General features: G+C 34.5%; 4 protein-coding genes across 9 annotated transcripts; all 4 read right to left on the bottom strand.

Moving 5' to 3' along the window:
• Positions 1-1,787: 1,787 nt before the first annotated feature.
• LOC109150507 (receptor-like serine/threonine-protein kinase At1g78530) lies at positions 1,788-6,119 on the bottom strand. Of its 2 annotated transcripts, XM_019298432.1 has the most exons (5): positions 5,772-6,119; positions 5,312-5,680; positions 3,756-4,010; positions 2,526-2,875; positions 1,788-1,818 (listed from the first exon to the last, which is right to left on the bottom strand). In XM_019298432.1, exons 1-4 carry the CDS (start codon positions 5,908-5,910, stop codon positions 2,550-2,552), a joined length of 1,089 nt encoding a protein of 362 aa, XP_019153977.1. In that variant the 5' UTR covers positions 5,911-6,119; the 3' UTR covers positions 1,788-1,818; positions 2,526-2,549. The 2 variants fall into 2 exon arrangements, with proteins under 2 accessions (XP_019153977.1, XP_019153978.1); XM_019298433.1 differs by lacking the exon at positions 1,788-1,818 and having other exon boundaries at positions 2,437-2,875; positions 5,772-5,977.
• A 1,491-nt stretch (positions 6,120-7,610) lies between these two features.
• On the bottom strand, positions 7,611-13,840 carry LOC109150505. Its single transcript, XM_019298427.1, has 12 exons — positions 13,481-13,840; positions 12,476-12,667; positions 11,510-11,719; positions 11,345-11,434; positions 10,618-10,695; positions 10,369-10,533; positions 9,905-10,246; positions 9,483-9,769; positions 9,109-9,271; positions 8,552-8,901; positions 8,215-8,286; positions 7,611-8,132 (listed from the first exon to the last, which is right to left on the bottom strand). Exons 1-12 carry the CDS (start codon positions 13,625-13,627, stop codon positions 8,114-8,116), a joined length of 2,115 nt encoding a protein of 704 aa, XP_019153972.1. The 5' UTR covers positions 13,628-13,840; the 3' UTR covers positions 7,611-8,113.
• Positions 13,841-15,449: 1,609 nt separating this feature from the next.
• On the bottom strand, positions 15,450-16,662 carry LOC109150509 (protein Jade-1). The gene is made up of 2 exons (XM_019298436.1): positions 15,745-16,662; positions 15,450-15,655 (listed from the first exon to the last, which is right to left on the bottom strand). Exons 1-2 carry the CDS (start codon positions 16,603-16,605, stop codon positions 15,602-15,604), a joined length of 915 nt encoding a protein of 304 aa, XP_019153981.1. The 5' UTR covers positions 16,606-16,662; the 3' UTR covers positions 15,450-15,601.
• Positions 16,663-17,785: 1,123 nt separating this feature from the next.
• On the bottom strand, positions 17,786-25,327 carry LOC109150508 (protein FLX-like 1). 5 transcript variants are annotated; one of them, XR_002049156.1, is made up of 7 exons: positions 25,107-25,327; positions 23,947-24,606; positions 23,714-23,877; positions 23,209-23,309; positions 22,784-22,924; positions 19,047-19,108; positions 17,786-18,049 (listed from the first exon to the last, which is right to left on the bottom strand). XR_002049156.1 is itself a non-coding variant. In XM_019298434.1 (5 exons), the coding sequence occupies exons 2-5, from the start codon at positions 24,549-24,551 to the stop codon at positions 22,832-22,834; spliced, it is 963 nt and encodes a 320-aa protein (XP_019153979.1). In that variant the 5' UTR covers positions 24,552-24,606; positions 25,107-25,326; the 3' UTR covers positions 22,550-22,831. The 5 variants fall into 5 exon arrangements, 2 of the variants coding, with proteins under 2 accessions (XP_019153979.1, XP_019153980.1); XR_002049155.1 differs by having other exon boundaries at positions 17,786-18,046; XR_002049157.1 differs by having other exon boundaries at positions 17,786-18,046; positions 22,817-22,924.
• Positions 25,328-26,287: the final 960 nt, after the last annotated feature.

The following is a 26,287-nucleotide window of genomic DNA, read 5'->3' as shown; positions in this document are numbered from 1 at the left end:
GTTGGGCTTTGTATTTTTTAATCAATTTATTTTATTACCGTTATCTTATTTACATATCTTAGTTTTAAACTAAACACAGAAATCTAACATACCTTAACATTCTCTAAGGTAATCTAACATTCTGTGAACCAAACGTCCCCTTAGAAGAATGTAAATCACGGGATAAGACTAAATGTCGGTGAACACAAGTGATCTGTCTACTTTAGACATAATCTCCACACTGTCACTGTCAAAGTTCGTACATTATATCTTCCCCCAAATACTGCTTACTGAACCACTGAGTTAAGCCGGTGCGAGCATTATTTTAGAGATTACTTTCACACTACCAAATTCGGTGACAAAAGGTGAAATTCGTCATCCAAATTGTAGACGAGTAAATGATGATGACGCAAATGTACCTTGACTAGATTTTTTTAGAAATTATTTTCACACTACCAAAGATGAAATTTGATATTTGATCCTTTGTGATAAATTTCTCCTTAAAATGTTTATTGAAACAAATACCCTCTAAATTGTTTTCAAAAAAAAAAAATAAATACCCTCTAAATTGTGGCCCACAGACATTGAATGCTACTCTACAAGTTACGTTATAAGTAAGGTTTCTTTTTTTTTTTTTTTCTTCTACTCCGTAATTTACAAAGTTGTTAAGATAATTAGTTACGTGCTATTTGCGTATGTAACATATAATTATTGAATAAATTAGGCATACGAGATTAAGCTTTATGGTCACCTAATGCACAAAAACTTCAAAACTTAAAAAAAAAAAAAAAAAATAGCATTATGTAATAGAGAAGACAATAGCATCTTCTATGGTGGCTATTAATTACTCCGTAATTGATATAATAATTCATATTACCGTAACGGTAGGTCGCGCGTCGTCTTATTATTTCAAAATAATTTATGTTACATTTATTATAATAACACGCCTAATTCAACCAACTCTGCCACCTTTGTCAAAACTACTTGGTCCACCATACATACATTATTCTAACGTTCATCTTTGGAATTGAAGTTCTGTTTTTGAAGCAAAACATTGTTTCATATATTTTTTTTTTTAACAGAACAATCTGTAGTCACTACCATAGAGAGTACAAGTAAATTTCGTCTTATGATCCAAGCCAACAAAGGATCACAATGAAGTAAACCAGTATAAGTTGTCCATATATAGTTTATCAGCTCAAACTAAAAAAATTAATAGGCCACTCTCAAGTCTCATCAAGAGTCAAACTTAGAACATTGTGATTACGATCAACTTAGCTAGGTAGTAGTGGGTTGTCCCTTGTTGAATTTTTCTTCTCGAGACTAGACTCTTGGAAATTTAAGGTAGGATATGTTGTGTGGATCATGTTACAACCATTAATAATAAAACACACTTAAATAAACGAAAATTAAAATTATGCTCCTTTTATATTTAGCATCATAAATTGACATGATGACATCTCAAGTTGTTAAGGTTTCAAACTTTCAATTACAATAGGTAATATAAATTGGCATACTTATTTCAAAAATAGTGCACAAGTACTACTTACTAAAGAAATTAGGGGTGGCATGTAAGATTTTCCGAGTTAATTCCATTTTTGGTCCTACATTTATAGATGTTAGTTTACTTTTAGATTTATTTATTTTTTTTTTTTCAAAACACATCCCCATTTAGCCTTAATTATTGTGGTAAGACCATTTGTTGTCCTTTGTCATCAACAAATATGTTTAAATAACATTAAAATGACGTTATATATATATATATATATATATATATATATATATATATATATATATATATATATATTGTTATTTCTTGTATTATACAGACACCTTAAGGGGGCGTTTGGTTCACGGAATGTTAGATTATCTTAGCAAATGTTGGATTGTAAAGAATGTTAGATTTTTGTGTTTGGTTAAAATTGAGGTATGTAATATAAACTTGTTTGGTTGAGGGTTATCTTCTATGTTATAATGGTTATTTTACTGTGTGTCAATAAACTTCAAAATTAAAATAATTAAATAAGCAATGATAAAAATATATAAGTAAATAATTTAAAAATAATTAGCTAGCACACATGCAATAAGCTAAGTAGCAAGCTAATAACATTCCATCTAGTCTAGAAATATTAAATCAAGATTCTTAAGGAAGGGAAGTGTATCACATATTCACATTCCTTCCAAAAATATTAAAAGATCATGATTATTTTCTTTCGTGTGCACGTGTGCGTGTGTGTGTGTTTTTTTTTTTTTTTGGTAAATATACACACAGACACACGCTAATTTATGCAATATGTTATAGCATATTGATTAAAGATTAAACATTATATATAGTTAAAAGGGCATAAAGAGTAAAAATGCAAGGGAATCTCACATAACCTAAGACAAGTAAGGGAGTCATGCATATTTCGTAAAAAATAGATCAAAATCCTATGTGGAGAGTAAGTCACATTCCTTAGAAAAATAATATAATTTGAATCAAATAAACATGACAATCTAACATTTCAAAGCACATATTACCTTAGTTATCTTGCATATCTTGAACCAAACACCCCCTAAGATTAAGCAACTCATACTAAAGCATCTAGCTTTATTTGTTCAAGCAGCTTAACAACCTCAGCCATGGTTGGTCTCTTGGATGGCTCATATTCAAGGCACATCATTGCAACATTAAAAACTTGGATTGTCTCATCTAGTGGACACTTTTCCAAGTTGCTATCAACTACGTATTGTTCTCTCTTGCTTGCAACAACTGCCTTTACCCAGCTTACTAGCTTTGATCCTTCTTCAATGAACACTTCGTCTGTCGGTTTTTTTCCTGTTAAAAGCTCTAAAAGGACTACTCCGAAACTATAAACATCTCCTTTCATTGTAGCTTTTCCAGTGTCAAAGTATTCTGCATGCAATTAATTTTGTAAGAAAATGAGTTACAATTAAGCAATACAAATTAATATTTTTTTTTTGGTAAATTAAATCATGCAGCTAACATATATATTGTGTTTGTACTTTGTAGTATTTAACATATTATGTGCTTTCAATTTATTTACATGTACATCATTTGTTAACTAAAAGTTTGAAAGCACATTATATGTTAACTGCAGATCAACACATAATTTTTGGATCAAAGTACACAATGCATGGTGAACCCTTATCCATGGTATAACAATTGATTAATTCCTCCATGATCACATAGTTGAATACAACAAATATATAACAATCGATAAATGTACAAATTCATATTATATAAATATGACTACAAGTATACATCCCAAAAAACTGCTCACAGGTTGAAATTATGATATATTCCAAAACTCAAAATCCAATCACCATTGCATAGGGGGAGATGGATCAATCATTATTGCATCGACCATGGTTCACACAGCTGTGTGGACCATAGTACTCTTAAAATATATAAAGTATATTATTTTAACTCATAAAATTAAATACGTTATTCTAACTCAAAAGACGATCATTTGGTCGATGATGATATTTTTCGGTAAGATTTCTCCGGTCAAAGGGAAAAAATATAGTCAATAGTGTAATTTTACAGGCAAATTTGACTTATTTAACCAAAAATAACATGTTTGAGAGTTTAATTGCACTTTTTAAAAGTTTAGGTGCCTAATTGGCTTTTGGTGTAAAGTTTAGATGTCGGTCTTATAAAGTTGATGAATTTAATCCAAATTAATTACTTTTTTTTTTTTTCAAATATGAAGAAATGACTCAACTCCACATTTACATATACACAACAACGTTGTTGGGTAAGTTTGACATACCAGGAGGCAAGTAGCCAAAGGTTCCAGCAACTAATGTTGAAACATGAGTCTTGTCAGGTTGCATAAGAGTGGCAAGTCCAAAATCAGACACTTGAGCTTCCATATTGTGATCCAACAATATATTGCTAGACTTAATATCTCTATGGATTATGTGAGGAATGCAATCGTGGTGCAAATATGATAATCCTCTTGCAGCTCCCAAAGCTATTTTTAATCTCGAATTCCAATCCAATACCTTCTTGTTTGAACATTTCCCTGCACCATCATCATCATCATTTTATTATAAATATTTATTACTAAAGGCAATTTTATGTTGTTTAATTTTTTCCCAATTAACTATAAATGATATTAGATGTATGTATAAGTTTTTTGAATAAGAATAATTATGGGTTCGAGACGGTAGTATTAAAGAAAAAAAAAGAATAAGAATAAGTTAAACTTGATATAATCAAATCTAGCTTCAATCATTTTAGCCATATTTTCCTTACTAATGTGAACACGTTCTAATAATCGATTTCGAGGAAAAAAAAGTGAATTATAATTTTTTTTTTATTGGATAAACAATCAGCAAAAAATTTGAGTTATTTTATAATTTTCCTCCGCATAAATAGGAAATATATTGTCAAATTAAAGCACGTTGAAAAGTTGACAGTACAATTGAATGATTGATAGCTTGAAAAGTAAAACAACTCAAATGGACGCATTTAAATTAAAGTTGAACAGGAATTAGGAAAATTTTGGTCAATTTGCACCCAACAATGTTGGGCAGCATTTGAGGGAGATGCAATCCAAACTCTTGATTCCTAAACCCTAAATCAAACAGTAGATATAAGAGCATCCCCACCAATGATTTTTCGTGAGAGTTTTGAGAAAATAAGGATGAAGCGGAGGAAAGAGGGTGAGGAGAAATAATAAAAATAAAAAAAAATGTCTCCAATAAAGACTTGATTTTTTGACAGAGAAGTGGGTCCTACGTGGAGGAAGGAAGGTGCACCATTGGGTGCGTCTAGCGCACCTTGCGCGTCCAATGGGTGCATGCACTGCCCGTGCCCTTGGACGCATAATGGCTTCTGTTTTTTTTTTTTTTTTTTTTTTTTTTTTTTTTTTTTTTTTTTCTTTTTTCTTTTTTGGTGTCAAATTTGTTTTTTTCTTTCTTTTTGCTCTTCCCTTCCATATTATCTTTCTTATTCACACTATAAAAACTCCTCAAAAATCACAATTATTGAGAATGCTCTAACAGGATAAGAGTAGGCAAACCAATTGGCTAGCTTATACCTCCCACCAACCAAATATGACTCATAAATAGTACTACAAAATGGGAATTGTCATTTGGCCAGCTCCATCATTACTAGTCATCCGCTGGCCTCCCTGGCTTATCTAGCCTTGAAATGGGTAGAGTGGTGTCCGCACAGGCTTAGTAAAATGATTCAGTAGATAATATTTAGAATAAGAAATCAAGATTTGAAACTTATCAACAAAATAGCAAACCCAGATTAGCCTATGTGAGAAATAACAAAATATTGGGATTGTAAGACATTGGAGCTAAGAAGACATACCATGAAGGAGTTGATCCAAGCTCCCATTAGGCATAAGCTCATAGATGAGAAGGTTATAGTGAGGAGTAGTATAGTATCCATGAAGTGTGAGTATGTTCCTATGTTTTATGTCCGCCATCGCCTCCACCTCCCTCTCGAAACCTCTGTCCTGCTCCGCACTAATCCTATTCAGCTTTTTCACTGCAAAACACACCGACGATGATTCTGATTCTGATTCTGATTCTTCCTCCATTGACAGCCTGAACACCGTCCCGTAACCTCCGGATCCAATGATGTCTTTGTTGCTCAGTTTCATCGTCCTCTTCACCAACGCGCTGCTCTTCACTCCCTTCGTCTTCGCTGTTCTAAACATCACTAGCTTCCCACCTGCACCTCACCATTTCGATCCATCCATCTCTATATATCAGACAAATCGAATCCCCAAAAACACTCAAAAAAACAACCTAGAAGGCTAGGTTACCTGCAGACAAACTGTCGTGAACCTCCATTTGTTTTCTCTTCCACCTGCGATAACATAGTACTGTGATCACAATCTTCGAGATCACGAACGAAACTACGCATACTGTGATGTAGAATGGAAGAATCCGAGAATTCCCCATTCGATTCTGATGATCTGATCTGCAAGTGCTCTCACACTGTACTAATCCTATGATATATATGATCCTAGCTTAGCTTGTTGGTTCAACTATTGCTCTAACACGGACTTCATGTTTTTAGTGGGGATTTTGATTTAGTGAAGAAATTAATAGTGATGAGGTTTCAGACCATGGTCTGATTGATTCATGGTTTCACATAATAAAATGTGGCTACTCACTTTTGTTGACATTCGTAGGTTGCTTTGTTTTAAGTCCAAGAAAATGATGGTTGGGATTCATACATACCCTACCCAATTATATCATAAGTCTTCAATGTCAGAACCAATAGTCATGAATTCTAAGCCTAACATTATCCTTAAATACTCTCAATTTAAAAAAGATGAGTTAATTTCACCGGAGGTCTCTTGTCTTTAGTGACAATTCCAAATTTAATTCCAGATTATCGTTTTTGTCATTTTACATCCCAGTCTATTGTTTTTTGGACACTTTTAGTCATGCTCAGGATTTTTTCTATTTTTAGTAAGTGCATTTTTGTCTCTTCATATTTTTCTTTTGTTATTTTCCAGTTTCAGCCAGTTTAATTGGTTTAGAACTTTAGGTAACATCTGATTTTTAGTAATCATATTTTTCAACCAATTTTTAGTAAAGTCCTAAACCAATTAAACTGGTTGAAACCGGAAAAATAACAAAAGAAAAATATGAAGAGACAAAAATGCCCTTACTAAAAATAGAAAAAATCCCGAGCAGGACTAAAAGTGTCCAAAAAACAATAGTCTGAGATGTAAAATGACAAAAACGATAGTAGGGACTAAATTTGGAATTGTCACCAAAGACAATGGACCTCCGGTGGAATTAACTCAAAAAAAATCATGCCTCAGTACCTCACCATATTTGCAATTCATTTACTATTTTATCTACATCCCTTCAGTACTCTTTCACTTTCAAAAATGGTCTCACTTGCACATCACAATAATAAATTAGTATATTTTTTCAATATATACATATGTGCGTGTATGGGAGGATTCAGGTGAAAACACATTTTCTTATAAAAAGTGTGGACATATCTATACCCTTTGTTTTGATCGAGAAATTAAAGTTAGAATATTATCACTACTAAATTTTCAAGTTTACAATAATTATAAAATAAATAATAATAATAATAATAATAATAATAATAATAATAATAATAAAGTTTTTTCCACCTCACCTGAAAGTGATAAACTTTTGGGGTTATTGTTAGCCTAAGTGAGTAATAATTTAATAATATCATATTACTTGTCTGTTTTATGTAAATTGTGTTATTTATCCACTATTATTTTAGGTGTTATTTTAGCGATATTTATTGATCAATTGTAACTTATAATTTGATACATAGCATCCTGAATTAAAAACAAATTTATAAGATAAGCCCCACCTTATATTGTTTGGTAGCCCCATGCCAATTGAGACATTTCTAGTAAATGTATTCGATATGAAAAGATAAATTTAAGAAATAATTGATGTAATAAAAATATATACGGAGTATATGATAAGTCTCATCTTATCTTGTTTGGCATGTCGATTGAGACATGTCTTGTAAATGTATTAGATATGAAAAAACAACTTTAAGAAATAATGTAATAGTGATTGATATTTGTCATTATTATTATGATGAATAGAAACTTTTACCAAGTGATATTCATTACGTATGATATAAAATGATGAATAGTTGAATTGTGGCATTGATTATTTGGCACATGAAACTTGGAACCTTTTTAGCTGTACATAATACAAACCTACCAAACACCACCATCATTTTGGCCTTTACCCAAAACATTTGGCTGTCAAATACACACATATATATATCTACATTTCTGTCCTTTTATTAAAAGTCTTCAATCATAGTATGAATCCTGTGAAGTTAAGACCTTCAACTTGCACTTCCAAATGCTACCAATTAAACCACAACACTTTTGATCTCAACTGTTACGTGAATCGAGAGAAATATGACCGTGAAAAGTCGAGATTTATCATCTTCAAAAAAAAAAAAAAAGTTACATATTCACTGTATAAATCGAAAAATCTAAAACCACTGAGGCCACCTGTAAAACAGCTTAACCAACTGGACTGGGCATAAGATGGAGACAGGAAGAATGTTGTATGTAGAGGCCATCCAACCCGGGAGATGACTATATGTATACATACATAAAAGTTTAAACTCAACCAACTATTGACCTCTCAAAGTCCTGCATTTTTTCGAGAATTTTCCCATCAATGCCAAAGAGTTTCAGAATGAGAAAAGTGGATTGAAACGGTTGAGGATCTCACCTTCCTAATCGGGACAATTCAGGCTCTTCGAGCAGCATCTCTTGTAGAGGCTTCCCTGTCATTTCTTTGGAGCTAAAAATACAATGGAGAGGGAACATGTCATTTTCTTGTGCATGCAGGTCGTTATAATCTAAGATTGGGTCAAAGTCACTCAACTGACCTATAATGCACATGAGCCAAACTATACTAGACAACTGAATTCAATCAATTAGCCAGTCTAACCCATAGATGACCTTATAAACTCATATGTTCTCTCTTATATTTTCAATGTGAGACTCTTAACACAGGTATCTAGAATGGTTAGTATCGAGAAAATGAGAGAGTGCGGAGTATATACCAGTAAACAGATTCGTGAGACAACAGCCTGTGGTGAATGGTATAGTCACTGCCGACATAAGTGACAACCAAAGTACCAGCATCCGGGTGAGGCCAGCTCCTTGACATTGGAAAACGTAATATGAAAGTTCCCGGGGCTTGAACACCTCCGGGGCCCAGCAGGGAAGACTCCGCTTCTTCTTTTGTAATGAATCCTTCCATCCACTTGGGCGACAAAGAACTCCACAACGAGTTCATCTGCTTCTGAGATAACGTAAAAGCAACGGGATACAACCAGCACCACATCTTTTCAAAGTTTTCTTGAGAGACCATCTCTTGACAACCAGCTATTCTCCTCAAAATCTCGAAATCCTGGATGGAATACGAAGGAATTTTCAAAAGTCATTCTTTTGCAATGCGATTTCTATATGAATTTTCAAAAGTCCAGCACCCTGCCTCTCGAAAATGTGATGGCGGTCTATAAGGAAATAAAATTGCGTCTTCGCTACTAGCTATAGCTTTTGGCATGGGGGGGGGGGGGGGGGGTTGGTCGGTGGAATATGGTGAAAGTCGTCATACCTGTCTTGTTAAGGATCTGGTTGTGCAGAATGTTAACTTCATGAAATGGTCCTGAAGCCCCGTCACCAGATTATCCCAGAGGACATTGTGGCTATTTCTCGATATAAAGCTCCAACACTTTATACCATCCTCAATAAGTCTCTTGGAGATTAGTATTTGACGCCTGAAAATAAAAGCTCCTTCATATGAAAAAAGAGGTATAAAGTATGCACTTGTAAGCACAAAACCCGTGGCTAATTTGTGAATCAATCTGGAACGTCTTCTATCTTATTAGGATACTGGTGAAAAAATGAAAGAAACGGGATAAATGTGAATAATGAAATTAGGGTTTTTCGATTTTTATCACAAGCCAATTTAATGTCCAGAATACATACCTGTGATGCGCACATCCCGAGAACAAAGAAACCTGCTCAGCAAAGCTACCGAGCGCTTCTTCTTTGTAAGTCATCGCAATTTCCTTTAGCAAAAGGCACCTCTCACTGACGCCACCGAGGCAGTATTTGAAAATAATCAGATCTGAAATTGGACCTTTGTGAGGAGAAAAGTTGCCCGGAACTGAGTTTGTTGCTTCGCTATTCTCTGAATCAGACGAGAAGTTTTCTGCTCCATCACGACTCTCTGGCCTCCCCACAGCACCAGTCTTATATGCATTATTATTGCCCTAGTTTAGATACAAGAAAAAAAAAAAAAAAAAAAAAAAATACACATTGCAATTATGTATTTTGACCATGTTAATCAATATCATATAATTCATCGAAAGTTCTACTAATGCAGAAATAACACATTTAATAGCTACCTCATTAGTAGTCCACATATGAGATTTCGATTCCTCATCGGCTTCCTTCAATATACAATCATCCTTGAAAACTGCAAGTGATTTCTCTTGCCCTAATTTGACCCGCTTTGATGAAGGGCTCTGCTTTGCTTCATGAACAATGTTATGCAGAACCTCGGGCAATCCACCATCCAAATGGATAGAAGATGGCGACTTTTTCCTTGTTACAGAAGATGACCTTGAGGTACGGCTCCGAGATATACATCGGATTGGTATGGACAACGCCTCAAGGAACGGATATCTACCCGTTTTTTGAATGCCAAACTTAATGCGGAAGAGCCTATTATCACACTTGGACGAGAGCTGAGATAAATAGAAAAAAGCTAATAATCGATAGATGCTCTAGTTCAACGATGCCACTCAAAACTACAAATCAAGATTTCTGTACTCTTTGTTAAAATAATAGAATTGCAAATACACGATACCTGAGATATCTTGAGCTTGAAGGAAGCACGGCCCTGAATCAGTTTGCTTGGTCGATCAGATGAATCAAATTCAAGTCCATCGTAACTTGTAAGAAGCGGAGCCTCACCATCAAGCGGCTTCTCAACGGGTGCCTCAGAATCAGCAAATACAAGTGAAGCGAAAACCTGATGGTAAGAAATGCACGTGTAAATACATTCACACTCGGAGTTTGCTTAACTTGTACAATGAATAAAACACGAAAGGAAAACCTCCAGTTCTTTATATGCAGGCTTGCCAAGGGCATCAAGTAACATAACGTCTAGCGAGAAATTCTTGCGACAAGATGCCTGTTTTTTCAAAAAAATAAAGAAGTTATTCATAAAGCATACAGAAAAAACTAAGAACATATTACAGGTAGTAAGCCTTTCAAAGCTAATTGACAATGTTTTCACCAATAGGAAACCATTATCCCTACAAAATGTATGGAGTATAATCATTGCAGTGCAAGCAAATATACATATTCGACAGACACCTATGTGTGAACGTGGCCAGCTGTTATATCACTAACATTAACACTACAAATTTCACAGAAAATCAGTGCACACAAATTACGTACCTGTTTGGTAAAATAGTTAACTTATCAGCCAATTTTGGCTTATTTGACCACTATTAGCTGTTTGGCTTGGTTAAAAAAATCAATATAATTGTTTGGTTAATCAACTTTTTGTAACTCCAAAATGCTAAATTCAAAAAGCAGCTCAAGGCAACTTTTTCAATTAGCTTTTTGAGAAAAGAAATTATACCAAACAGCTAATTTACCAAACACCTTTCTACAATCAGCTAATGTTATCAATTAATCATACCCTCTAACCCAATCAGCTAACAGCTATCAGCTAACAACCATTTACCAAACAGGGCCATCTAGAGTTGGCTGAGATTAAAGTACATAAGGAGAAATCAACAATAACAGAAGAAAAACATTTTCGTGTTCTTAACCTTCCCACCAACAATGCTCCATACACCATCATTGTATTCATCGATTTCATAGGCACTTGAACTATCAATAGATAGTTGTAGCGGACTGTCCTGCAGAGATGGGAAGTGTGAGCAAGGACAACATTGACATGAATGCAGAAACACTATTTAAATTCATATGAAGACCTTAAGGTAGTGACTTCGAATAGATGAGTCTTGATGGAAGAGTTCTACGCCATGTACATAACCTTGCAACCCATCATCATTTCCCCGTATGCTACATAGAGATACCTTCTTTGAAACATCAGAATGCAAATCATTATTAAGAGAGGAAGTCAAAGGCCTCTCTCCAACAATCTCCCCATCAATGTGCAGTCGCAAAATAACTTGCGAGATCTGAAAAGAACATAGGGTAAGCATCTATTGAAGGAGATAAATAGCACTCAAGTACATGATCAGCAAAAAGAGACCAACAATTGAACAAGAATCCTTACCAAGTGCATGCCTTAAGATTAGGTAGAAGCTCCTTAGTAGATTATACTATATTCCCATTCAACATCCACTCAAGATGGCCTGGAGATTTAAAACTGCTCCATACCCAAAGCCAAGGATCGAACCCTTGACCTTTGGTTAAGGATGGATGAGTCCCTTCCATTCAACCAAACCCCCCAGGTTCTAGATTCCTAATCATGATTAGGCATTATAACTCTTTCTTTATGTGCATTATATATAGAGAGCCACTGAAGCACATTCTGTATATGAAATTAACCGTGGTCACCAGAAGGCTGCAATGTGTGTTGATGATTTATATAGTAAAATCTTAGAGAGCTATAGGTGCACGTATTGCACTTAGCTTTGGGCTGCACAAAGTTATGCAGAACCAAAGGCAAGGACAAACCAAATTATCTGTTTTAAGTCAGGAGACCCGAAGTTCAAATTCATATTTTAAATGTCAACACCACAACAGAACACCAAAGTCTAAAACGTCTAATTTGCCATGGCAAGATTAGAATATTGTAATACTTAACAGGCATAACAGAGTGCAGTAAGGCTTCCAATACTACCACTATTAGCAGTATACGATAAGCTGTTCATCACTCAAAATAATAAAAGGGAAGCATGATGAAGGAAAGAAATATATAAGATTTGTACCTCACATGCAATATGAACCCACTTCTTCACAGGGAATTCGTTCTTGTTAGATGCACATGGAATTTGCTTCGAGCAAATGGCATTGGAAGGTCTTGAAGCCTCTTGGTGTAGACAAATCAATGGGAAAAGCATGATTCTACTCTGTTCATCTAATAAAAGGAAAGGAGCATTGGAAGCAATATCTGGGTGCTCCTGCATGATAGAAAATTTATGAAATTATTTGGCTTTCTAGCTTCAATCACAAAGAAGCAGAAAATCATAGCAAGAGAAGAAATCATAAGGATCTAGAAAACATTTTTAGTTCTACAGGCGCACACAGGACACAAGATGTAGAATGTCTTTCAATATATACTTTGAAATTCAAGATCTTTAATGAATGCAACATGTTATGCTTGGAAGTAGTCCAATCTCCATTATTTATTACAAAATTATGACTTAAATTGTCAAATATGATGAGTCGTCCATATATCACAAGAGCATAAGTCATCATACTTAACAAATTTCCAGCCTTTAGACACATAAGTTCAATTATAAGACTTTTAAGGAACAAAGCACACAATTAGACCTAGCAGGCTTCCAAACACAAATACAAAATTCTAAAGTTGCAAAATTGGCAGTACCTCTCCTATGAAAATTCACAGACCAACCAGTATAGAAGGGTATATCACACAAAAATCCTATCTTTAGCTACATAAGTCGATGAAAATGCTTAGAAAATGCATTCAAACTCCAAAAAGCACCTGTTGAAATACAAGATCATCCCCAAATCCAAAAAAGTTATGATCTTTTTACTCAGGAAATTAGAAACCAATCATCAATGCTAACTATATACACCATCATTTCAGTCCACACATCAGATTAAAAGAAAACAAAACACCTAAAAATAGCTAATTCCACAACCCACTCATAAACATGATGCTAGTACCTATACACATTTACAGAATATATACATACACATATAAGCACCTAAAAAACACGAGAAACTTTGGGAAATCTGAGGAGAACCTGATGAAGAATTGTAGAAGGGAGAGCAGTGGGGTTGTTTAGGTAAAGCCAGAAACACAAAGTGATGCCCCCATTTTGTACTCTATCTTCAAATTCCAGTTTAAGATCTTTCAACAGCCCATAACTACCGACTTCATCCATACCCATATATCTTTCCTCAGCTTTTCTTGATCAAAACCTCCTCTGGGTGTATATAGCGCTCTCTTTCTCTATCTATGCAACTCTGCTGTGCTTTCCCTCTTTTCTGTTCGGGTCGTTGCGCAAGCTTTTCTTGGATTGTGTTTCTTGACGGCTGTTAAAGTTTAATTAACGGTTTATTAGTGTCACCGGAAGTTCAGCTTCTAGTCTTCCCCAATTCCCACTCACGCAAATTGGGCTCTCATTCTACGGGTTGTGGACTATCATTTTTACTTTTTATTTTATTTTATATTTTATCTATTTTTAATTTTAATTCCATGATGTTGTCATATTTAGATTTGGATTTTTAATTTAATCATTTAATGACTTTATTAACATTACCATATTTCACCCTGTGTTATTTTCATTAAATAAATTATCGTTCATGTATATGATAATTTGTTAATTTTATCATTGATGTGGTAAATACAATGGCTATATGAGTGAGGTTTATGCAGTGATTACTATATGTGAGCTCGGGAATGTATGATCGTGGGTCGGAGGCTCTCGAGCTAATATGAGTTGAGTGAAAATCTAAAGGTCTCCCACGATAGGCAATAAATGCTCTATTTATAAGAGAAGCATATGTTGGGAGTTCGGTACAGATCACAGATTGGGGTCGGTTCAGGTCAGGAATCGTTCCTTGCGCCTTAATGAGTACATACCGAGTAGGTATAAAGTGAATAATTATAAAACTACCATAATCGAAAACTAAATTTGATAAAATTACTATAATCGATGACTGAAGAGAATATTAATCGAAGAAAAATTATCAAGCTACCTTAACAAATGGCTCAATTAAGTAAAATTATCAAAGTCTAAAATTCAATTAAGCACAAAAAGATATTTTGAACTAACTCAAGAAAAACTATTATAGTCGATAACTAAAGTGGGTATTAACTCCAAAATATAACAATACTAATCGAATTGTGGAACTAAATATTATCAAATTAACCAAGTGGCTTGTGGTCCACTGGTATTGGATGGCTCTCCTATGTGGGAGGAGGTTTCGAGCCTCAGTGTAGACGTAGATTGTATGGGTATCCCCTCCCTTTGTAATAAAAAAATATATATACTATCAAATTAAAAATTAAGAACCAAACGTGACAATATTGTAATAATCATGAATTTGTTATGTTTTAGAGTTTTGTTTTATTTTATGTGGCTAAGTTAAAATAATGTAATTTATTGCAAAACATGAACTTTCAAAAGTAAAGCATGACAGGTATGATGATTTTTTTTTAACAATGCTACACCACCCATTCTAAAATTTTATTTCTTATTTCTTGCTCACGGACACTATATAATTAATTATTTTAGTGTTTAATTAAAAGTATGTAAAATCATCTAATTAATGAAACTTAATGATTATAAATCATGTTATGAAATGAAATATTAGGGAAGATTTTGGAGTAGAAAATTGCTTCTTTTTTTTGTTTTTGTTTTTAAGAATTCACCATTAATCCATTTATTAAAGAAGCCAAAAAAATTAAAATCAGAATGAAAAAAATGGGGCAAAATAAGAAATGTTTTATAAATACTATCCCGGGTACGTGTTCCATATGCCTTATCCAGGTTTTCCAACTTTAAAAAATCAAATTTTTTTCCACAATTTTTTAAAAAATGGAAAAAAAATATTTTTCCATTTTAAAAACATTTCTACTTGAATATAAATTTTGTAACAGTAGTGTCCCAAACAATTTAATTCTCATTATTTGTAAATTACGTTTATAGATATTCATTATGAAGATATAAGTAAGTGTGTAATTATCTCATCTAGTTTAGCAAAAACTAAAAAGCTAATATGAATTTAAATTAAAGTAAACTTGAGTGATGAATTACAACAATGCCCTGCTACAAACTAGGTATACATTTTCTCACTAAAACAGCCCAAATTTCAGTTCTCTTTCAAGATTTGAACAAACTTTAATCTCTTCCCCACTCCTATTTCTCCTTCTCATCTCTGGCAACAATCTTGAACTTCCCTGTTTGTTGTTGCTGCACAAATCCATTAATGAAAAAATTAAAATCATAGGATAAAGAATGAGGGCCAAAAGAAAATGAAAATTTGAAGCAAAAGATTTTACCTTTTTCCACAAATCAGAATGGGCTCTGCAAAATCCAGCAACAATGGCGCCGTTAGTTGTTCTGCCTTGATTATACTCAATACACAAGTCTTGTTCCAAGCCACAAGTGACATGAAAGGCCAAAGGGCATTTGGGCTCAGAGCAATCAATGGCGCACCCATTTCTTGATTTGCAGATATAACACTTGCGCTCCCATCTTCTGTTGGGAACTTTGCTGCAGTTGATCCCTTCCCGGCCTTCTGGGTCGGTGAAGAACACCTCGGGAACGAAGAGAGCGCATACGAGGTGGGCCCATTTCCCGTCGGTGGTAGGCTTGAGAGCGCCGCCGGGGAGCGGGCAGAGGGAGCAAGAAGGGGTTTGGGGTTTTGCGAGACAGTGGGCGCAGAACCAATCGCCTTCTGGGACTCCGTTCGTGAAGGGGTGGCCGTAACAGGTGGTATGAACCATGAGATCACAGCCATCGCAGAGAACTATGGGATCTGATGGATCCCCGTCTGTGCTTTCACAGATAGCACACACAATCCCATCATCATCATCATCGCCGCCATTAGTTTCTGGTTCTTGAGCTTCTTCTTCATCTGCAAGTTGCTCTGGTTCTTGATTTTCTGGAGCGTGGAGGATTTGTTTCTCCTCGATCTGGGCATCAAATAGGGGATTGTATTCTTGATTGAGGTCTAGTGGGTTGATTGCCCACACCCTTTTCTTGGCCGGCAGGCAACAAGGGGAAGGGAGAGGTTGATCTGGGAAATGCTTTCGCTTTTTCGCAGGAAGATCGGAGGAAACAACAGCGCCATTTTCTTGGTGTTTTTGCATTAGAATGAACCTTTTGAGAGGTGGTAATGCTTCAAGTTTGCCCCCCATTAGAATTGCAGAAATGATGGGATTGGAGAATGGAAAACAGTGTTAGTTAAGTGTGTGCGGTTTCAATTTGGGACTGGGATGAGATAAAAAAGAAGAAGATTTTAAATGAAAAAAAAAAAATCAAAATTTTGAAAACGCGGGAAGGAAGGAGAATTTGATGCGAATGGGATTTGGGCAAATTTGGAATTCCATTCCCAAATGTTTTCGGTTATAGCGGGAAAGTATTTCCCATTTTAATGTTAAAACGCTGTCGCGGCGAGGGTTTAAGTTTTTAACGGAACATATTGCCGCCAAAAAAACAAATTCCGCAAATTAGCATCAACATTCCCACTTTTTACAATCTTTCTAAATTGTAATCCAATAGCAATAGACAATAAAAGTACACTTTAAAAATTGGCTTTAATATTATTTTTTCTTTTTATTCCTTTTATATGAAGTCGTTCATTCTGTAAATCATGATAACTCAATTGAACACACTATCACTAGTAAAACTCTAACTCAATTGAACACACTATCACTGGTGAAACTCGTTGCTCTCACACTATCACTGATAAGACTCAATCCCGAATTATTGTTCAAAAACTTCATCCCTATGACCGACTCAATCCCGAGTTATTGTTCTCAAATTTCACTCCTGTGATTAACTGAAACTTCACACATGTGACCAACTGAGTTGCCCATGCGAACATTTATACATTCATTCTTTTCAAAACCAAGGCATGCACTCCATTTCTTAGAAATACATAATCCATTTTTAAGAAACTTTTTTTGAGCTCAACTATTGTACTAACATCTAATGCAGTTTTTCATCTTTCCGCTCAACTCCAATATTAAAATTAGATTTCGGTAATTTTATATAAATTGAGAAACTTTTTAATTTTAATATAAAAAATAGAAATGAAGATGTAAAATAGGTAATACAATCAAAAATAAAAGCATTAATTATTTGCTCAAATAACTAAATAAGCCCTACTTTTGGTCTACAACAATGAACCAAATGCTCAATTAAAATGAAAAACCTCTTACACGAATTTAAGAAAAATATGTATATATTACACTAATTAACTAATATGGATAGGTTAGATTGTAGTACTAAAAAAAAAAAAGTAATGTCTTCAATTTTGTCCAAATTGTTAAATGTATATAAATAATAAAATTATACTCGTAAATATGCTATGAATTGAACTCTTGCAAATCTCTCCGTCAATATTTGGCATAAGATTTTGAGTGTTAATCGATGGTATCTGTATTCTGTATATTCATATTGCAATGCCAAATGGAAAGACTAAAATATTACACCAAGTAACCTATGAATCTCATAGCTTCTTTGCAAGTTTACCTCCATTCCTCCTTCAATCCCAGTATTTGGTAGCATAGCAGAGATGCATTCTGCAGCCTGCTTCTATTTACTTCCACCACCTATTACCCAATCTTAGTCAATCTGCTGAAACAATAATTTTCTTTTAGAATTTGAAACCGATATCAATAATGCCACATAATGACCTGCAACTGTAAGTAAACTGTAAAACTTAGAAATTTTTGTCTTAAACATAAGTAAACAGTGTTCAGAGGTAATGCTACTAGCTCAATTTTTTTACCAAACCTTGTCCCAAATGATATGGCATTATCGGAATCAGTCATGACGTTCCAGCCAATGAATAGGTTGTATCATATGTCACAAGAGACATCACTTGGGGCCAAAAAAAAAACCATGGTACAAATAACAATTTCTATGTTGGATATTCTTCGGTTCATTCAAATGAAATCTTTAAAATCCATGCTCCCTCATGTTACATTTGTAGAATCAACTATGCTAGTATTGTTTACAGAATGGGCTGTGAGAAATTCTCACATCATCAGGAATAAAAGAATATTGTTACTATTGCAAGACATATGCATTCAAATTCCCAACATCTCATATCTTCTAAGCATATATAGAATTTTAGACACACAATAAGAATGCAAAGCTTAGCTTCTTTTTTTTTTTTTTTTTTTTTTTTTTGAAACAAGGCAAATCAACGAAAACACATTTAATAGTATTTGACAGCAAAAGCTGAAAATGCTGTTATGAAATGTAATGCTGACCCAATGGGAGCCAAGCACTGTTAAGTACAAGCATCATAATGGATGCTTCAATATTTTTATGGAAGACCTAGATATAGTATGCAAATAGGAAAAGGCACACAGAGAAACATGATACGAAATGTGAGAGAAATATACAAATATAAGTGTACATTTCTAAATATTTTTTAATAAGAAGAAGAAGTGGTCTATTAAAGCAACATAGAATCAATCTTAGAGATTCAATATTAACCATAAATCAAAGCATAAAAGTGCCCATGATAAACAACTGATGAAATGGCTAACTGCTATAAAGTGTTCAAAATGGCAAGAGAAATCAGCAGAATTTCTCAAAGTAAAGGGTCTGAAGATATTCTTACCACATTTTCATGTAAAGATTGAGTGGAACTAACAGAGTCCTCGCTGAAATCCAAGTACCAATCTGGAAATCAAAGACCATTTGGAAGTCAGACAAATGGTGAAACCCCATATTAGAGTAACAAAAGTTCAAATTGGGTAATGGAGCAAACAAATGACATGCAGCATAAATATTAACATAAAAGAAAAAGCAGAGAGAACCAGAGAATTCAGTTGGGGTTTACAAGAATTCTGCAAGAACTAGGTAATAGAACTTATAAATAGGAATAAACTTAGACATCTATATAACATTGTTCCACCACAAGTATTTACTTCACTCAACTGATTTCCAAACTGAAGCATATATGCAAGCAATAAATATAACTTCCCAGACACTTCTCAACAGAACTTTTCATGCTATGAGATAGCATGCCATAAGCTTTTGGAATAGGTTAGCCCATGGCTCTACATATGAAGATGACAAGTTATTGCAAGAAATTTTTTACTATATAATTTACAAACAAAGTGCTATATCTTTGGTTTAACCGCTTGGTGCTTTCAATAAAAATAATTTTACTGAAAAAACACACCCGCGTAACCACTCAACAGAAACAGCATAGCACTATAACCTGCAAGTATGCACAGCAGTGGCTCTAGACTTCATGACAAAGTAGTAACTAATCACTAGACAGTTCCCACATCTCATAGAGAAACTTTACCAACTTAGCACTATAACTTGGGACTATGCATTGCAAAACAATATGTACGGAGTGGGCTATATGCATATAACTTCATTCCACCTACCCACAGAATAATCTGCACAAAGAAGCTAACAGCTAAGAAACTTCTATAAAATCCAAAAAACAAAACAGTCATCATTGACACATCTAAAAGTTATTATCTGGGACATAGCCAATAACAACAATACCTTCATTACAAATATTGGGACCATCCACACCTAGATATCCACCCAGGCATACAGACCTTGACCATCCACAAAATTACTGACTAGTCTAACAGTTAACACTCTTGCAGTGATTTATGATTATTGTATCTCATATTCCATCAATGCTTTCAAGTATCTTCTGGCCATATATACCACTGCAAAGAGTATTTATTTTTCGGAAAAATAGTATTAAGTTTGTGCCCTAAAATTTTATTTTAGACAATGACTAATAAATTAATTTGAGAAAATTACTTAAAATAATAAAATCTTTTGGTAGTGCATGATCTATACAAAATAACATTGAAAACTAAAAATAATAGTTCTACTGTACTTGTAAAATGCATCAAGATTTTTACCACAAAATTTGAGTTTAGACAATGACTAGTTTATTCATTAATTTGAGAAGAACTACTTTGAAAAATCAAATCTGTAATACTGCATGATGATTTATTGATTTATGTAAATATCATTGAAAATAATAATAAATATTTAAATACATAAGATTTTAATTGTAAACATAAGTAGATTAATATCAGTATTGCAATCAGCTTTCAGGAAAGGTAATTAATTATCAATGACATTGGCTTCAAGTTTAGGGACAATTATAAAATAGAAAATATGGATTTAAGTTTTCAAATTTTCATTTCTGAATAAGTACAGAGACATGATTCAATTAATTTTTTTTTTTTTTAAATACCCAACCTTTGACAATATCTTTGCAACGCAATCTTGACACAACACTAGCATAGAAAGGCACAGTAAAGTATATTAGAGTCTTTATAACTGAATAACATAGTTTCTTCTTGATAATAACAACCCCTCCATGTAAACTCAAAATCTCAAATACAGAACCAACGGAAGATTATCTAGAACATATATTTCTGAATGCACATATAGGAGAGGATACAGTCCTCTAGAGTTCTAGATACGTGAAAACAGAGAGAGTAGTGAAGCAAGATAGACTGTCTTAGAATATTCATACAACTTGAACTACAAAATCACTATGCATCTTATCATACAGTGTTATAGGATGAATTCTCTAACCCAGCCATGGATCATAAAAGCAGAAAGAGAGGGGGAAAAAAGTATTGCCTACCAGCACCTTCTTTTATTGGCATTTGACCTCTTTTTCGTCTTCATTTCCATGGGCAAGAGACTGGTGCAGAAAAGATTCACAAAGAAGTTTGGCTATTCCACCCTATTAGAAATCAGCACAGAGAGATACTAATACATATTGATGGGAAATAGCTCCCTTCAAGCCCAAAGCTCCAAACTTCCAGACTACTTAATACTCGGTCTTCTCAAATGTGCCCATATGAATGTAAGGATTCAGATAACGGGAACATTACTCTTATTCCAAGACAAGTCTCCAGCCTCCAAATATACAAGACTCAACAGAACAAGAGTTACATCAAAATACTAGATAATGCTTCTTTATGCTGTTTGAAGGAGCACATCAGTTTGCACTCCCTGTCTCCCTTTCTTAAGCTTCCACTACCTCAAAAGTCCATCAGTTATTCTCCATATTTTCAATAGCATTGCATCTGCAAGGGTTGATCTTACTCTTCTACCAACACCACAAAACCAAGGATGTAACATCCAAAGAACAAAGAAACGAGATTCGGATACAGCGATTCTTGAGAGTGAAGAACAAAAGGACATCACTAGAAACCACCAAAACCATTTTAACTTATAAAGCAACCATAGAAGATGCCATCAATTATATACAGATCAATTGGCTTTGAGGGACCAAAGCGAGGTTGGTCTAATAATCCCCTCTTCTCCTAATTGGTCCAAATAATAAGGTGCGGAATTAAGTGCTGGCCCACCACCTAATCTTTAGAAAAAATGGGATAGAATAAAGTGGTGTGAGGGGTGGCTGGGTGGGATTAATAATCTGTTCACTATTGAAGGGATTCATGATCCCTTCATAATTCACATTAGCAACAGGGATGAATCATCCTCCATTGAAGTAATAAGCCCCTAAGTATTTGTTTGGCCGTGGCTGGGTGGGATTAATAATCTGTTCACTATTGAAGGGATTCATGATCCCTTCATAATTCACATTAGCAACAGGGATGAATCATCCTCCATTGAAGTAATAAGCCCCTAAGTATTTGTTTGGCCGTGGCTGGGTGGGATTAATAATCTGTTCACTATTGAAGGGATTCATGATCCCTTCATAATTCACATTAGCAACAGGGATGAATCATCCTCCATTGAAGTAATAAGCCCCTAAGTATTTGTTTGGCCCAGCTAATGGCTTGTACAAAAAGGGGGCACTGGTTTTTTTACTCTTAACCACCCCAAAACCCCCTTGTTATATTATTTAGTATTGGCCCCACTCCTATTTTTTTTTTTTTTAGTAGATAAGCTCCAAAATAAGATGAACCAAACAAGCACTAAAAGAAAATGCTACTGTGCTACGGAAATGAAGATACACCTGACGGATACCTATAATTAAACACATAGGAACAAGTACAAGGATCCCAGCTGCTTCAGTTTAGTATTCGCACATAGAACCTGCTTGATTATAGAAATTGCAAATATATAGTATTTGCAAATATGAAGCTGCTTCAATATAACAATGCACAGATTGCATTTTTTCCAAGGATGAAATAAGTGAAAGTAAACAAAACAAGGCAACTAAGCATACCATAAAATATCTCCTATAAAACATGGTGACAAATATTTGTCCTGGATTATGAAACAAACAGCAACAGACATGAAAATTTTCTACCCAAATAAAGCACGTCCCAGAATAATCAAGTTTCTATCATTTGAAACCTAACTCTGGGTTCCAATGTGAAGTACCAGAATGCAGTATGCAAAACACAAGGTTGCAACCTAGTATAAACTAGTTCATCTGAGTCCTTGAGCTTGCTGCATATTATAAGCACCCCAGGCAGCAGGTCCAGGTGCATATTGAGAATAACCTTCAGCTCCAGTCTGTGGCTGAGATAAAAGGAAATTTTAAATAATAAAACATTTCGGTTATTTCAAAGGAAATAAGAAACTATGTCTCACAAAAGAGTGCACTTTATAATCATTCAATCAAAATATTTTATTGTGCAAACCTTAAAATTTGAAAAAGGATTAGGAATATATCAGTCTACATACATATAGAAGGATATATGGGGTTTATATTTTCAAAAGAAATTATTTCATAATCACTCAATCAGAATAAGTCCTTCTGCAAAGCTTATTAGAGAAAATAAAATCTGTGCCGTTCCACTTACAGGATGCACGGGATTTACGGGGTTCATGCCATAACCAACAGGATAATAATTTCCGGCATAGCCTGACTCAGGATTAGCATAATTTCCATTATAACCTGCAACTGTTGAAAACAAAATCCTGTCAAGCAAGTTTAGCAATGCCTTAATTGTTCATGACATTAAAACTTATGCATGCAAGTACAAATTTCTCCACCGTTGTGAAATATGGACTTCTAAATTAGTTTGCAAAGCCTATAAAACTTAAAAGACTTAATAATTCAATTGAAATCAATTGAGGATATAAAACTATTAGAAGGTTCATACTTCAATCAAATTATTTTAGGCAATTAACTTCATCAAGAAAATTCAAGCCAATAAATTAAGTCCAAAAAAAAATAAAATTACAGACTAAAAGTTGCCGAAGAAAATGAAAGAAACTAGCAAAAGCATTAAAGAAAGTGCACCAACTCCTAAAATTGAGGCCATTATCTGCAAGTTGGCAGATCTCGAGAGAGAGAATAAATACCAGGATTCCCAACTGAAGCTGCAGCACGAGCTTTCTTTTCTGCATTGGCCATCTCTGCACGGAGTTTTTCCAGTTCTCGAGACATTGAGTGCAAGTTCTTTTGCATAACCTGACCATGCTCATAGTTTGCTGCATATCCCTTCTTCTCATTCTCAATGGCAGCCCTACAGGACAACCAAAGGCAATATGGTCAAGAAAACATAGGGGCATAAAGCAAATGAAAACATTATTACCTTGATCGCTGCAATTCTTGTCTAAGATTTTCAATTTCTGCCTTTATAGCTGGAGTTCGTTGCAAATCTGCGTTCATCCTTGTCAAATCTTGAGTCATCCCCTGGAGTTCAGTAGTGAGCTCTTGCTTTGCAGCATTTAAATCTTTAATATCAGCACGTACTCGCATAAGCTCAACTCTCATAACTTCTACAGATTGGAGATCCATTTCCATCTTTGCAGACTTCTCATAAAGTTCTCTGATCTGCATGTCATTCTCAGCATACAAGGCACGTGCATATTGATCTGTTCGCTGAAGATCAAATTGTGTAACTTCTAGTTCCTCTTTGAGTGCTACATGAGTTGCAGCCAACCTCTGGTTGTCAACCAGTAATCCTTGAATATCCTCATGCTGAGCTGCAAGATGCTCCTCAAGGATAGCAGGGTGTGGAGCAATTTGCCTGGGCGGCGGCATCCCATACTGTGACTCTCTCATTTCCTCAAGCATTACAGGATAAGGAACTGGCCCGCGGCCTCTTGCAAAGGGTGGCGGCTCATGAATAGGTGGAGCCATCACAGTGTGGGGTGCACCTTTTATCGAATGAGGACCAAGATTTCGTCCAGACATTTATTTTTTCTTTTTATCAAGACGATATGTACAAAAGCTCAATCCAATTTGATTCCTAGAGAATATAATATGAAGAACAAGTTAACAACTTGGTTTTAAAAGGCCTTTAATCCATGTCGAATGCATGAAAGTAATTATAGAAAATAGAACCAGATGAAACGGAAAAGAAATCAGAATAGACTATGGTAAATACGCTTATTGATATTATATTAAAGCAGCAAATGCACCAATTATTTAAATGAAACTTTTAATCAACTGGAAAAGTTTTCGAACATTTCATTCCAGTTTCTCCCAAGCCTGGCATTTTTCACAATCTAATTAACGAAATCAACCAATCAGACAAAATTATAAGAACACAAAAAAAAAAAAAAAAAAAAAAACAAAACAAAAAAAAAAAACAAAAACAAACAAACAAACAAACAAACAAACCCTAGCAAGGAGCAACGTGGAACAGTTATTAGAGGCAGGGAAAAAAAATCAATTCAACCTCTGAGAAGAAGCGCAAAATCAATTTTACTAACACAGACCGCTAGCTTGAATGACAAGGAGACTAACCTTTGCCCAACCGCAATCGCTTCTCCGACAGGCTTCCGTGAAGGAGATATTGATCACGATGAAGTCACCTTCTCTAGTAATCACAGAAAGCAAAACCCTAACAAGGATGAAGAAGCAAGGGAGGATGCAATTAGCCAATTATAAGCTTATACGATCTTCGGACTTTGGACTACGCTTCATTCACTTCTCTCATTCTATCCGTTTTCTCACCTAAATTTTTCTTCAAATGTACTCTTGTAACAATTGTACAATTAGTCGAGTGAGTAACTGTGGCTCAAGAGGTCGCAGATTTGAATCAATAGTTATGGTATGGATCGGGTCTATCTTGTGTGGCTCCTCAAGAGGTCTCAAGTTTAAATCAATAGTTATGATATGGATCAGGATAGAGAAAATTTCAATTTTGGTCCTATGACTATAGAGGTCTTGTTAATTTCAGTTATCGACTTTTATAAGTGTCAATTTAATATTTTGACTATGCAATTTTTGTTAATTTTGGTCACTCCGGTCAAATTGTTGGCAAAATTTTATCAAAAAATTTTAATACTTGAAATAATGAGAGTATTTTAGTCATTTCACATCTCTTTTCTTCTTCTCCTTCGAGTCTACCATGTTTCAGTTGTTTCCGGCGAGTTCTCCCGACTTCGAAAGTACAGGCGAAGCGGCTCAAGGCCTCTTTTAAAACCAAAGTGGCCTTGAAGAAAGGAAAACTGAGGAAGTACGAGGTCGCCGACAGGTCAGAGAAGAAAGGAAAAGGGTAAAATGACTAAAATACTCTCATTATTTTACCTATTAAAATTTTTTGGTGAAATTTGACCGGCAATTTGGACGGAGTGACCAAAATTGACAAAAATTGCATAGTCAAAGTACTAAATTGACACTTTTGAAAGTCGAAGACTGAAATTAACAAGACTCCTATAGTCATAGGACCAAAATTGAAATTTCATCGATCAGGGTATATCTTGTAGATGGATTCGAGTTATATTCACAATTATTTCAATCAATGTCATAAATTCGATATGTGCATAAGTACACAATTTATAAGCTTTAAATCAGATTGATGATTTAATCACTTAACAGTAGTGTTAAATCAACAATTCTAACACAACAAAATGATCATAAAGCTTATCCATGTGAATACTAACAATTCACTTATCTTTGTGTACACACGCTATTAATTTTCT

This window comes from Ipomoea nil, unplaced genomic scaffold, assembly GCF_001879475.1.
Source record: "Ipomoea nil cultivar Tokyo-kokei standard unplaced genomic scaffold, Asagao_1.1 scaffold2279, whole genome shotgun sequence".
Classification (NCBI taxonomy): Eukaryota; Viridiplantae; Streptophyta; class Magnoliopsida; order Solanales; family Convolvulaceae; genus Ipomoea; species Ipomoea nil.
The sequence above is the reverse complement of the archived record's forward strand: the minus strand, read 5'-3'. Positions and strand labels throughout refer to the sequence as shown.